Source organism: Mobula birostris, chromosome 2 (genome assembly GCF_030028105.1).
Source record: "Mobula birostris isolate sMobBir1 chromosome 2, sMobBir1.hap1, whole genome shotgun sequence".
In the NCBI taxonomy this organism is placed as follows: Eukaryota; Metazoa; Chordata; class Chondrichthyes; order Myliobatiformes; family Myliobatidae; genus Mobula; species Mobula birostris.
The window spans coordinates 42,855,074-42,869,942 of NC_092371.1; the positions used below are offsets into that span (position 1 = coordinate 42,855,074).

General features: G+C 42.6%; 1 protein-coding gene across 2 annotated transcripts in view; it reads left to right on the forward strand.

Annotated features, from left to right (window-relative positions):
• LOC140186165 (ubiquitin-conjugating enzyme E2 variant 1-like) overlaps positions 1–14,869 on the forward strand; it is an 86,962-nt gene that overhangs the window by 13,414 nt on the left and 58,679 nt on the right. For both annotated transcript variants that reach the window (XM_072240115.1, XM_072240104.1), the window contains exons 2-3: positions 1,415–1,534; positions 10,525–10,616. In XM_072240115.1, coding sequence (XP_072096216.1) covers positions 1,415–1,534; positions 10,525–10,616 — 212 coding nt within the window. The remainder of the gene's footprint in view (positions 1–1,414; positions 1,535–10,524; positions 10,617–14,869) is intronic.

Genomic DNA, 14,869 nt, shown 5'->3' on the forward strand with positions numbered 1-14,869 from the left:
TAAGATTGTAATTTTCATATAAATATCAAATTTTTACTAAATAACAGATAAAATATCTTCAAACTAAATGAGGAACTAATGTTCCAGCTCCAATAATGCCTTCAAATTTTAGTGCCTGAAAATTTTAATGTTTCATTGTAAAATTCAAGTTATTTGTTTGTAGCATTTTGTTGGAAGTAGAGTTGAATATGTATGCAGTGATGTCCAAGGATTTCTATTTGCATTTGTGGCTTTTCTTATGTTTTGTCCAAATAAAGACTGCAGAGATTATTTGCTAGTCAAAATGTTGTGAATATTTCTCTATGTATTAATCTGTCAACATTTGGGGTGCATTAAGAAGGTGCAAATCTGTCAGGGCCACTAACGTGTGACTGTGATCTTGGGTTTCTCGGTGGCTTACCTGTTAATTTGCTGGAGCCTAATGAGACATTGTTGGACCTTAAATTAGACTGTGTAGTCTGATTCTGTTTGAGATAAATGATCCTTTCAATGATTAAAGCATAAACCAAATGAAATGTTAGTTTTGGAATTACTTAATCTCAGGTCATGTGTGTGAAAGTTAAGTACTTGCCCTTACTCTTTGCAAAGGTGTACTTTCCAATGGTATACTTGTCCAGGTAGTGAAACCTTTGCCAACCAGTTGGCTGGAGTTTTCAAGGACATCTTCAATCTCGTACTGCTGGGGTTTGAGGTTCCCACCCGCTTTAAAAGCGCAGCAATCATATGGGTCCACAAGAAGAGCAGGGTGAGCTGCCTTAACGATTGTTGGCTGGTAGTTCTCACATCTACCATAATCAGGTGCTTTGAGAGATTGGATATGGATAGAATTAACTCCTGAACAAGGATCCAAGCCTCCTGCATTTGATCTATTGCCACAACAGGTCCACACAGGTGCAATCTCACTGTCTCTCCATTTTGCTTTGGAGCGCCTAGACATCAGGCTGCTGTTTATCGATTTATAGCTTGGTGTTCAATACAAGCATCCCCTGCATATTTATCACCAAGGTTCTAAATCTGGGTCTCTGTACCACCCAATACAAATGGACCCCCAACCTCATTATTGGGAGACCAGTTGGATGATTGGTAATAACAGATACAAAAGCCTGAAGGCCAGCACTCTACAGTTCAGAAACGGCTTCTTCCCCTCCATCAGATTTCTGAATGGTCCATGACACTACTTTATTATTATTCCTTTTATTTTGCACTGTTGTTCTTTATTGCCTACTTTCTTTCTGAGGCAGTAGACAAGTATTCAAACTGCAATTTGGGGGAGTTAATGGTAGGTGGTGAATGTTAAATTTAAAAAGGTGGGTGCAGTTCTGGTTTTTGTGTTACGGAGAAGCATGTTCTTAAGATGTGACTGTTGATGAAAGATTTCTAGTAGCTAATACTTCACTAATTTTCTCTCCCACAGTGAAACGGTTTCAGGAATGGTTGTGTGTTATTTTGAACATTGTTCTCATGAACTGCAACTTGTATCATCTGATCATAAACTTCACTTGGGATCATATTCATCTGATTCTTATTGGAATTGGTAAGTAAATTTTTATTAGACATATTTATTTTGTGACTTTGTAACTATTGAATTATGGTTCATGAAAATGCATCTAATTATTCCCTATATGTTTCCTATCAAGGTTATCACCAAGACAGCTACAGTGGATTCTGGTTAATTGGAACACATTGGACCAATACATCTTGGCCCAATTAAGTGACTGTGCTAATTAGCTGAGGTTTAATGGAAATTGTTAAATATATTTTAAAAAAAGCAGCTGCTCCAATTAACTGGAATCCACTGTATTTGTTCCCATTATATTGGCTACCTTCCACCTCAAACAATCATTCTTGTTACTGTTATCATTGCACATTGATACTTGCCTAACTGACTTGCCTTAGTTCTGTGAAAAACCAATAATACGAGTCTTGGACATCTCTTACTCAATTGTGTATACAATTCGAACCTGCACTTTCATTATTGGCTACTTCAGTGAGTAGTAATTTTGTGAAATGAAGTTGATATCTGAGGAATTGGATTAATTTGCCTGTCCTTTGGATTTGTTTGTCTGTCAACAATGAACATAGAACAGGCTCTTAGGCACGTGACGATTGTTCAAGCAATTAAACTAATAGTTAAATCCCTCAGGAAACTAATCCCTTCTGCCTACACAAAGTCCATTTCCCGTCATTCTCTGCATATATGTGCCTCTTAAATGCCTCTGTTGTATTTGCCTCCACTACCATCCCTCAAGCACATTCTACCACTAAGTACCTACCACTCTGTAGAAAATATAAACGTGTGGTATATATCTTGTTGAACTCGGAATCAGGTTTAATATCACTGGCATGTTGTGAAATTTGTTCTGCGTAGCAGTACATTGCAATACATAAAAACTATAAATTACAGTAAGTATCTATTAAGAAAGTAAATTAAATAAGTACTGCAAAAAAAGGGAAAATACTGAGATAGTGTTCATAGGTTCATTGTCCATTCAGCAATCTGACAGAAGGGAAGAATCTGTTCCTGAAATGTTGAGTGTGTGTCTTTGGATTCCTGTACCACCACCTTGATGGTAGCAGTGAGAAGAGGCTGTGTTCCTGGGCCATGGGGGTGCTTAATGATGGATGCTGCCTTCTAGAGGCATCACCCTTTGAAGGTGTCTGGATGCTGGGGAGGCTAGTGCCATGATGGAGCTGGGAGAGTTTACAACTTCCTGCAGCTTTTTCCGATCCTGTGCAGTGGCCCCAACATGCAATGACAGTGATGCAAGCTGTTAGAATGCTCTCTGCGGTACACCTGTAGAAACTTGCGAGTGTTTTTGATGACATACCAATTCTCCTCAACCTCCTAATGAAATATAGTGACTATTGTGCCTTCTTTGTAATCACATCAATATGTTGGGCCCAGGTTAGATCTTCATAGCTTTTGACACCCAGGAACTTGAAACTGCTCACCCTTTGCACTTCTGATCCCTCGATAAGGACTGGTATGAGTTCCCTCAACTTCCCCTTTCCAAAGTCTGCAATCAATTGGTTACTGATGTTGAGTGCAAAGTTGCTGCAGTGTCACCACTCAACCAGCTGATCTGCCTTGTTCCTGTACACCACCTCACCTGAACTTCTGCGAACAATAGTTGTCTTCAGCATATTTACAGATGGCATTTGAGCTGTGCCTAGCAACAGAATTGTGGGTGTAGAGAGAGTAGAGCATTGGGTTAAGCACACATGAGGTGTGCCAGTGTTGATTGTCAGCAAAGAAAAGATGTTTTTTCCTGACTTGCACAGACTGGGATCTCCTGTTGATGAAGTCAGGGATCAGGTTGCAGAAGGAGGCCCGGGTTTTGGAGCTTGTTGATTAGAACTGAGGGTATGATTGTGTTGAATGCTGATCTGTAATCAATAAACAGCAGCCTGACACAGGTATTGCTATTGTCCAGGTGATTCAAGGCCAAATGAAGAGCCAGTGAAATTGCATCCATTGTAGACCTATTGTGGCAATAGGTAAATTGCAGTGGGTCCGGATTCTTGCTTAGGCTGGAATTGGTTTTAGACATGGCCAACCTCTCAAAACACTTCATCACATTAGATGTGAGTGAACTAGTATGAGCTTGCTATTGTATTCTATAAAGGTAAATGGCTACAAATTTCAACAATACAATGTTGACAAATGTGCTTTTTTTTAAACTAGTTGGGTTGGAAAGTGTTGCTTAAAAGTGCTGTTTGAGTGAAATACGATATACAAGCTGGAATCCATGGCCTGTGTGGTTTGGTTTATAAATCTATTTCAGGAGCTAGTTTCCTTTTTTAAAAAAAGGGAACTGGCGTAGGTAAATACTTTAACTTTTAGAAATGACAAAATTAAGTAATGATACAGGTTAAGAGAGGCAAATTAAGTTTTACTGCATTTGGACCCACTCCTGAGAAGTGAATGTAGAAACCTAATCTGAGATTTCAGTGCAGTGCTGCTTGTTTTGGGCTAGGTGAAGGATTAAGTGAGGATTTTAAACTGAGCAATGCTGGAGACTTGGTAAATTGGTGAAGATGGGATAGGATTTTACTAAAGACAGTATTGAGGCTGTGGGCACAAGGATGTAGGCAAGAAGAATGACAGGGGTTCCCAACCTGGGGTCCACAGACCCCTCAGTTAATGGCAGGAGTCCATAGCATAAAGGTTGTTAACCCTGATATAGATGCTGCAGGATGAAAGGGTGGACTAGACTTTGTGTCTGGAAGTAATGATAGCATGGATGAGTGCTTTAAATTGGAGATTAGAGTCTAAATTGGGCTGTAAATTGCAAATTATTTATGAATAATGTTTATACTAACAAAAAAATAATTTTGAACCAGATCTTTTCATCAGCACTGTCACCTTTGTTTACTACTAATCTATATGCTACTCATACTATGTGGATTCTCCCACTGAGTGCATCCTTTCAAAGCCTCACTAAGGTCGTGTCAGTTTGGAATAAAGAAAGGCAGGGCAGCATTATAGAACAAACCTTTTCTTCAGAAGTGCTGAAGTGAACATGGGTATGGCTGAGCTGGCTGTCAAAACTGACATTTAGAAATGTTCCCTTATTAATCTCTGATACTGGATCTGTGATGGGCTGGAAATAAAGTTGTTTGGGGTGGCATAAATTTTGCTCGGTGAAATTGCAGTTCAGTGCTGCCCTTAACAGCCTCTAGCCAAGGTGACTAGTGTAATTGAAGACCTATAGATTAGAAATATTAATTACAATTTGGACTTGCATGGATGCAAATTAATACAAGACCTTTCATAAAGACTAATCTACTAAATTATTTAAAATTTTACAAAAGGTACCACTACATATCAGTGAAGTTGATTCAGATAATCACAGCAATGCCCAAAACTATAAATTTTGCAGCTTATGTTTTATCTTCCAAAACAATAGGTGGGAAATCTTCCTCAACATAACAAGCTTACTCACCAGATAAGCTGATTATGGTACCAAGGATGACCATGACATCCTCACCTATCAATCAGTCATTAATAATGTTTGCTGACCCAGTGAATCTCATCAGAGATTACCTGTTCTCTCAAAGTAACAGCTACAGCTCTTTTTCCCTCACCTGGTTATTAAACATGGATCTTTACTACAAAGGTGTTTGTTTAATTTGTTACTGATGAAGGTTTGGTTTCAGTGCAGCAAAGAGATGGGAAGACATTTCATAATCTTCAAGTGCAGATTCATCTTTTTAAACATTTCACAGTCCTGAGTGGATCAATGGAAAGGAGTCTGCTAAATAAGACTAAAATTGAGGAAAATAACAAACAAGAGAAAAGGTGCAGATGCTGGAAATCCGAACAACACACACAAAATGATGGAGGAACTCAGAATGCTGCCTGGCCTGCTGAGTTCCTCCAGCATTTTGTATGTATTGTGGAAAATAAAACTCTTGAGCATCTGGCAGTGATAGCTATTTGAATGACTTGTAAACTTCAGCTTGTCAAGACAAGTGTAGTTAAGCTTTTGATTCACTGCATCCTTGTTGAGAGGTGATTCTGACTTTTCAAACCATTCGCAGTAGCTGTATCTCCTTTGTGGTGAAGGTTTACTGAACCTTTTCATTTTACTTTTTTGGCCCAATGTAAGGCTTTTTAGGAACTTGAGTCCATTAACCGGGGATTACAGCGCACATGAATATTTCACCACTTTTTTTTATCCTCAATCATCCTTGAACTATGCCTCTTTAAAGGGTTAAGAACTTCAAAGGTTTCAAAGGTACATTTAATGTCTGAGAAATGTACATAATATACATCCTGAAATCCTTTTTCTTCGCAACCATCCATGATAACAGAGGAGTGCCCCAAAGAATGAATGACAGTGAAATATTAGAACCCCAAAGCCCCCTCAGATCCCCCCTCCCACTAGCAAAAAAAAAGGATCGGTGCCCCCCCCCACCCACCGAGCACTCAAGCATGCAGCAAAGCATCAATAAAGGCAGACTTGCAGTACCTGAAAGACAACTCGTTCACCCGGTAATTCAACATACCACAGTCATGCACCCTCGCCCCCCTCCCCCCCCCCCAAAAAAAATAGGTGTCTCTGTTTCACAGTGAGGGGAGATGTAACAAACAACTTGCTGATTTACAATGTTAAAAGTCCATTGCATCACTTTTTCCGAGCTCTGTGCCCAAAGAACTTGGGTCTGTAGGCACACAGCCAGAGATCTTCCATCTCCCACGACACGCACCGATTTCCTGCAGAGGCACCGACTTCAAGTCTGCCCACCTCCAGAGCTGTGAAATCCCAAAACTCTGAAGGCGAGCTAATCTTCTTGGCCATGTTCTTGGTACATCAAATAATGGCAGTCATGGGACCCCAAGAGTGAGTCCCATTCCCGCAAAGAACCGAAGTCAGCATGTAACTCCAGGTCAGGGTCTTCAGAAGAACCCTGAAAGGGAAAAATAGAGATATTCAGGTTAGAATTCAGAATATATTTGTAAATTAAGTGCTTTGTAAGTATGAGTTACATAGAATAGTACAGCACAGTACAGGCCCTTCGGTCCACAATGTTGTGCCGACCCTCAAACCCTGCCTCCCATATAAGCCCCCACCTTAGATTCCTCCAGATACCTGTCTAGTAGTTTCTTAAACTTCACTAGTGTATCTGCCTCCACCACTGACTCAGGCAGTGCATTCCACGCACCAACCACTCTCTGAGTAAAAAACCTTCCTCTAATATCCCCCTTGAACTTCCCACCCCTTACTTTAAAACCACGTCCTCTTGTATTGAGCAGTGGTGCCCTGGGGAAGAGGCGCTGGCTGTCCACTTTATCTATTCCTCTTAATATCTTGTACACCTCTATCATGTCTCCTCTCATCCTCCTCTCCAAAGAGTAAAGCCCAAGCTCCCTTAATCTCTGATTATAATGCATACTCTCTAAACCAGGCAGCATCCTGGTAAATCTCCTCTGTACCCTTTCCAATGCTTCCACATCCTTCCTATAGTGAGGTGACCAGAACTGGACACAGTACTCCAGGTGTGGCCTAACCAGTTTTATAGAGCTGCATCATTACATCGCGACTCTAAAACTCTATCCCTCGACTTATGAAAGCTAACACCCCATAAGCTTTCTTAACTACCCTATCCACCTGTGAGGCAACTTTCAGGGATCTGTGGACATGTACCCCGAGATCCCTCTGCTCCTCCACACTACCAAGTATCCTGCCATTTACTTTGTACTCTGCCTTGGAGTTTGTCCTTCCAAAGTGTACCACCTCACACTTCTCTGGGTTGAACTCTATCTGCCACTTCTCAGCCCACTTCTGCATACTATCAATGTCTCTCTACAATCTTTGACAATCCTCTACACTATCTACAACACCACCAACCTTTGTGTCATCTGCAAACTTGCCAACCCACCCTTCTACCCCCACATCCAGGTCGTTAATAAAAATCACGAAAAGTAGAGGTCCCAGAACAGGTCCTTGTGGGACACCACTAGTCACAATCCTCCAATCTGAATGTACTCCCTCCACCACCACCCTCTGCCTTCTGCAGGCAAGCCAATTCTGAATCCACCTGCCCAAACTTCCCTGGATCCCATGCCTTCTGACTTTCTGAATGAGCCTACTATGTGGAACCTTGTCAAATGCCTTACTAAAATCCATATAGATCACATCCACTGCACTACCCTCATCTATATGCCTGGTCACCTCCTCAAAGAACTCTATCAGGCTTGTTAGACACGATCTGCCCTTCACAAAGCCATGCTGACTGTCCCTGATCAGACCATGATTCTCTAAATGCCCATAGATCCTATCTCTAAGAATCTTTTCCAACAGCTTTCCCACCACAGACATAAGGCTCACTGGTCTATAATTACCCGGACTATCCCTACTACCTTTTTTGAACAAGGGGACAACATTCGCCTCCCTCCAATCCTCCGGTACCATTCCCGTGGACAACGAGGACATAAAGATCCTAGCCAGAGGCTCAGCAATCTCTTCCCTCGCTTCGTGGAGCAGCCTGGGGAATATTCCGTCAGGCCCCAGGGACTTATCCATCCTAATTATTTTAACAACTCCAACACCTCCTCTCCCTTAATATCAACATGCTCCAGAGCATCAACCTCACTGATATTGTCCTCACCATCATCAAGTTCTCTCTCATTGGTGAATACCGAAGAGAAGTATTCATTGAGGACCTCGCTCACTTCCACAGCCTCCAGATACATCTTCCCACCTTTATCTCTAACCAGTCCTATCTTCACTTCTGTCATCCTTTTTTTTCTTCACATAATTGAAGAATGCCTTGGGGTTTTCCTTTACCCTACTCGCCAAGGCCTTCTCATGCCCCCTTCTTGCTCTTCTCAGCCCCTTCTTAAGCTCCTTTCTTGCTTCTCTATATTCCTCAATAGACCCATCTGATCCTTGCTTCCTAAACCTCATGTATGCTGCCCTCTTCCACCTGACTAGATTTTCCACCTCACTTGTCACCCATGGTTCCTTCACCCTACCATTCTTTATCTTCCTCACCGGAATAAATTTATCCCTTACATCCTGCAAGAGATCTCTAAACATCGTCCACATGTCCATAGTACATTTCCCTGCAAAAACATCATCCCAATTCACACCCGCAAGTTCTAGCCTTATAGCCTCATAATTTGCCCTTCCCCAATTAAAAATTTTCCTGTCCTCTCTGATTCTGTCCTTTTCCATGATAATGCTAAAGGCCAGGGAGTGGTGGTCACTGTCCCCCAGATGCTCACCCACTGAGAGGTCTGTGACCTGACCCAGTTCATTACCTAGTACTAGATCTAGAATGGCATACGCCCTTGTCGGCCTATCCACATATGGACACACTTAACAAACTCTGCCCCATCTAAACCCTTGGAACTAATCAGGTGCCAATCAATATTAGGGAAGTTGAAGTCACCCTTAACAACAACCCTCTTATTTTTGCACCTTTCCAAAATCTGCCTCCCAATCTGCTCCTCTGTATCTCTGCTGCTACCAGGGGGGGCCTATAGAATACCCCCAATAGAGTAACTGCTCCCTTCCTGTTCCTGACTTCCACCCATACTGACTCAAAAGAGGATCCTGCTACATTACCCACCCTTTCTGTAGCTGTAATAGTATCCCTGACCAGTAATGCCACCCCTCCTCCCCTTTTTCTGCCCTCTCTATCTCTTTTAAAGCACTGAAATCCAGGAATATTGAGAATCCATTCCTGCCCTGGTGCCAGCCAAGTCTCTGTAATGGCCACTACATCATAATTCCATGTATGTATCCAAGCTCTCAGTTCTTCACCTTTGTTCCTGATGCTCCTTGCATTGAGGTACACACATTTCAGCCCTTCTACCTTACTGTCTTTACACTGTTTATTCTGCTACTCTTTCCTCAAAGTTTCTCTATATGTTAGATCTGGCTTTACTTCATGCGCTTCTTTCAAATGTTGAATAAAATAGGAGTTGCAGGAATCAGAATCAGGTTTTTTATCACTGGCATGTGTTGTGAAATTTGTTAACAGCAGCATTTCAATGCTATACATAATATAGAAGAAAAAAATAAAAATACTAAGTAAATCAAATAATAAGTAAATCAATTACAGTATATGTGTAATGAGTAGATTAATCATGCAAAAACTGAAATAATATATATTTTTAAAAGTGCGGTAGTGTTCACAGGAACACCATTTAGGAATTGGATGGCAGAGGGGAAGAAGCTGTTCCTGAATTGCTGAGTGTGTGCCGCCTTGCTTCTGTACCTCCTACCTGATAGTAACAGTGAGGAAAGGGCATGCCCTGGGTGCTGAGAGCCCTTAAAGACAGTGCCCATTATTTAGAGACACTGCTCCTTGAAGATGTCCAGGGGACTTTGTAGGCTAGTACCCAAGATGGAGCCGAATAAATTTACGACCCTCTGCAGCTTCAGTCTTGTGCAGTGCCTCCCTCCACCCCCCTCCCCATACCAGACAGTGATGCAGCCTGTCAGAATGCATCAGTATTTGAATGTTTTTGTTGACATACCAAATTTGTTCAAACTCCTAATGAGTATAGACGCCGTCTTGCGGCCTTTGTAGCTGCAACGATATGTTGGGACCAGGTTAGATCCTCAGATCTTGACGCCCAAGGACCTGAAACTGCTCACTCTCTCCACTTCTGATTTCCCCTATGAGGATTGGTATGTGTTCCTTCGTTTTGCCCTTCCTGAATTCCACAATCAGCTCTTTCTTCTTACTGATGTTGAATGCAAAATAACTTAAAATCAATGAATAGGTGTGGGAACACACAAAATGTTGGAGGAACTCCACAGGTCAGACTGTATCAAGGGAGGAGAATAAACAGCTAATGTTTCGGGCTTTCATCATGACATCAGCCTGACCTGTTGAGCTCCTCCAGCATTTTGTGTGTTCCAGTATCTGCGGAATCTCTTGTTTGTGAATTGCTATGGGGATGTTATTTAAAGGATATACTTAAATTTATTTGCCAGGTGGTGTAAATATGTCATGTGTAAGTTAATGAGATTTGTTCTAACTGCAATTTTTTTTTTAAACTAGTTGCAGGGATGGTTACTGCTGACTTTGCTTCAGGATTGGTCCACTGGGGAGCAGACACCTGGGGTTCTGTTGATCTTCCTATACTTGGCAAGGTATCTAATAGGAATCAATTTATGAATCTTTGTCTTTCTAGATTGCATCCCTTAGGCTTGATTTGTTAATGCATGTGCATCACAAGTTGTGTTTTTCTGTAATTTGTGGACTTGCAAACTGCAAACCAGTCAAATGTAATATAGGGAGTAAAGTATAGACTTCAAAATTATCTTTGAAATGTTTATGGTTTATGTGGATATGTTGAGTTATTGAGAGTTAACATTTCAGCTGGGCCCACATGCACATTAAGCTAAGTACCTGTTTGTTGAACGTTCAGTTTTGTAGTTACATAAATCTTGTAAAGTACCTGTTGAGTTTGAAGTTCTACTGAATATGTAGTGTAATAATCTTTGTAATTTAGGGTGGCTTAGATAGAGTACTTGTTGACTGAGATGTTTGGTGAAGCGTTTACTGTTTCTGTAAATAAATGTATAATATGATTACTTGTAATCAAAGCCTTCTGTCCCACTTACTGAATCTGCAAACCTACTTTCCCATAACACCTGGTGCTGTGAGCAAGGTTCGGTGTTTGAATGGAAGGTGAATACCTTTAGAAGGAAAAGTAAGAAAGAACCTCTGTGTGAGCAGTGCCAAGACTAGAGTTGGACTGAGGGTAATGCAGGATTTGGGAGTCTAGCCAACCTACTGGCGGTCTTCTGGGCCCCTGTAGACTGGTCAGACAAGTTGGACTCCCAGGGCGTGCAAGTAGGACACCTCATCATCTCTGTACTTAAATCAGGCAGGGTTTCCCAAGAGGAAGGGGAGCCAGAGGGAAGCTTTCTGGCTGCTGGCAGCCATTGTAAAGCACCGGCATGAGATGGTTGCACTCAGCAAGAGATACTAAGTCTCAAGAAGGAGGTGGAAGTGCTGCACCAGCACCATACCACCATGGGGGAAACTGCTGGGTCAGCACAAACTGACCAGAGAGCTACAAGAGAAGGGTGTGGAGATAGCCCATTGGGCATACTCTAATTACTGAATTTTCATTAGCTGATAGGCTATTTGGCGAATGGATCTTGTTAAGGACAGAGCCTTGATGCTGTGGGGAGATGAGCCCCATAGACATGGTGAGGATGGGGAAGAGAACAGAGCAGAGTCCTATGAATTCCCCTTGTAAAGACTCCCCTTTATGCACCTAAGATAGTACAGGCCAGACTGGTAACCACATGGTCCCTGACCAGGTTTGGGTGTCTTTGGCTCTGTGTGTGTGTGAGATCCGAGTGATCGTGATCTGAGAGGATAGAGATCAGAGACCTCTCCGCCAAGAAATTAGTGGGATTGGGAGATAGGTACAAAGAAGCTGGGGCAGCCTCTGCCCACATGGTTGAGGGTATGGAATGGGGGTGGGGGGGGGTGTTCAAACATGGATCAATAGCACCCTGAGGATCCTGCTTGCTTCCTCTGAGGGTAATGCATCATTATGGGATTGGGTAGCAGCGATGGTTAAAATCCCTCCTTGAGTGGGATTTAAGGTCTTGCAGGTGGAGTGGAGCACTGTAGACAAAGAGACCAGAGCCCTTCTCATGTGGGCTCTCATTACAGGTTTATAAGTCAAAAGTGATGGCTGACCAGAGGACTCTGACTTGACCCTCGCTATGGTAGGGCATTTATTTAAAACAGCAGCTCCTCACTTGAAAGGGGTGATGCTGCCTTTAATGGCAGTCAGGGGTACTGTAAATGCAGCCATTTGGTTGCTGGAAGGGTTAGAGTCCCAGTAGCTGGGTGTGCACATTAGGTAAGTGACCTTGGGGTGTAGGGGTAAATGGGGTTTCCACTCTGACTGTCAAGTGGAGGGAGCACTGCCAGGGAAAAGGTCAGGAAGCCATTAAGGATGAAGGGTTATTCTCAAAGCCTTCTCACGATAAGAATTCTTCCTGTCCTCTCCAGAATTTCTCCCATTCCATCCAGGATTCCCTATATCCCTCTGGAGGTTCTGCAAAAGGCATTGCCGGAACTTCAGACGGTGGTGGTGCCTTCCTGCCCCACCCCCATAGTCAGGGGGTCATTTGAGGTGTGACCACATGTGAATTCACTTAAGTGAAAGTTGGAGTGCAAAGTTTGTTGTGTGTTTATTAAATCAACATCGGAAGGATGTTTGACTTAATCATGTGCTTTGGTGGAAAAGGTAACCAATTGAAATATTTCACTACTTGGTGAAGTGATTTTGCAGGAGCTTTTGTCCTTTAAGAAAGTTGTCCCTTTAAGCAGCTTTGTGAGTGTGTTGATACACCTAGCTGTCTTTTCCTTCATTCTTTGGAAAATGTGATTTTTCACTGTGGGAATGAACTATTTATTCTAAGTGTTGCAGATGGTTCTGAAAGAAGAGAAGTACAAGCATGGATATTTTATTTGTGTAATACTCAGGTGCTGTCGGCTGCGCAAGTCTAGGGAAGACCATCTGTTGTCCCACCAAATGTGTGAGACTGAGGTGTGAGCTCACCCGAAATCCCCTGCTTGTGTGGATGCTGCGTGATTTGTTACCCTGATACAAATCGGTACCACAAAATAACTTCATACACCATATACAGTTAAACGATTTCACTTATAATTCTTAATTTGACTGAAGGGTTAGTAAAGAAAAGGCAAACAGAAAAGGGCCCATTTTAATGAAGCAGTCTAATGTGCACATGTTGGAGCTCACAGTTTCCCTTTCTCCGATCATCCATAGATTACCCCCGGCGTCGTCGACTCCCAGCCCCACTCCTACGACCTCTCCTCTCTGGTGTCTTCTCTCCTCATCTCCCGCCAAACAAAAGACGCAGATTACCTCTGTGTCAGACACACCACATGAAAACACACTCCCTTCATTGAACAGCTCACATTTCAGAGCACCCGTTATCACTAACCACAACCCAAACACTGCTTCTACAGAGAAACCATTACATTAGCAATGAAACCTCTCCCAGGATGTTACACTCTTCCCCACCCTAAACCAAAATTAGTCATGTTCTCGTGACATTGAAATAATTTGCCAACCTTTCAAACAAAACACAAAGTCCAAACCAGGTGTAAAAGGTAGTGACATAGCTCCCCAAGGCAATAGGTGCCACATTCTGTTCACCGGGTGCTACATAGGCCAGCCTATCTGGTGGTCTCCTAATTCTTTGAGACTTCCTTACCATCATAGAAACATAGAAAATAGGTGCAGGAGTAGGCCATTCGGCCCTTCGAGCCTGCACAGCCATTCAGTATGATCATGGCTGATCATCCAACTCAGAATCCTGTACCGGCCTTCTCTCCATACCCCGTGATCCCTTTTGCCACAAGGGCCATAGCTAACTCCCTCTTAAATATAGCCAATGAACTGGCCTCAACTGTTTCCTGTGACAGAGAATCATCTTCTGCTTCAGGCTCCGACCCCCACACCTTGGGATACTTCTGATCTATGTGGCAATGCCTCCTCCGGTCTATCACTTGTGCTGTCCTGCAACTTGGATCCCTCTGTCCCTTTACTGAGCCCTGCTGAAACCAAGTCTGTACACAGATAGCCCCCACCCCAATTTAACCTGACTCAGCGTGAGAAAGGTTGGGAATCTTTTCCTCATCAGAGCAGTATCCCCTTCAGGACGGGGGCTATTCTAATCTAATCTCTCCTACTGTTGGTCCTTCAGTCACCCCGTGTCACCGCAGAATTCTCTTACTAGTTCTAGGCTCCAGGGCGAGCTCTGGGTCAACCCGCACAGAAAGACCATTACATTAGCTGTGAAACCTTTCCCAGGGTGTTACATTTATCTTGTCTGTTTTTAGTTTCTTTATTTGTTTTCCATGGAATTGGTTTTAGAGGCCCAGATTCACACTGGCCACGTGGAATCCAGGTATCTCTGTTCCTGATAGATCTGCAGCAGGAAATCAGCATTTGGCGAAGTTGCTCATAGGTGAACAGATAGATTGGAAATTTGGAATTCATATTTTGGAAGATTTGGAGAGCAATCCTAACAGTTGTTTTTGTTACGAGGCTGCTTTACGTCTAACCCAGTGACTAATCAAGAGTGAGTGAATTTGTCTCCATACATTACAGAAAGGCAAAGTAGTGGGTGCTGACAGCAGTAGTAATGACACTGACCTATGCTGTGAGGTCCTATAACGTGTTCCTGTGGATGGTGTATGAATATGCAAACAAGACCAATATGTTGGATTGCTGGATTTGTATGAGGATTCCTAAACACGCTTCATTATGGATGCCAATAATACCAATCTCTTTCGAAGATGAGGAAAAAGACCGTTGGACAAACTTGTCCAGATTTTTGGGTTT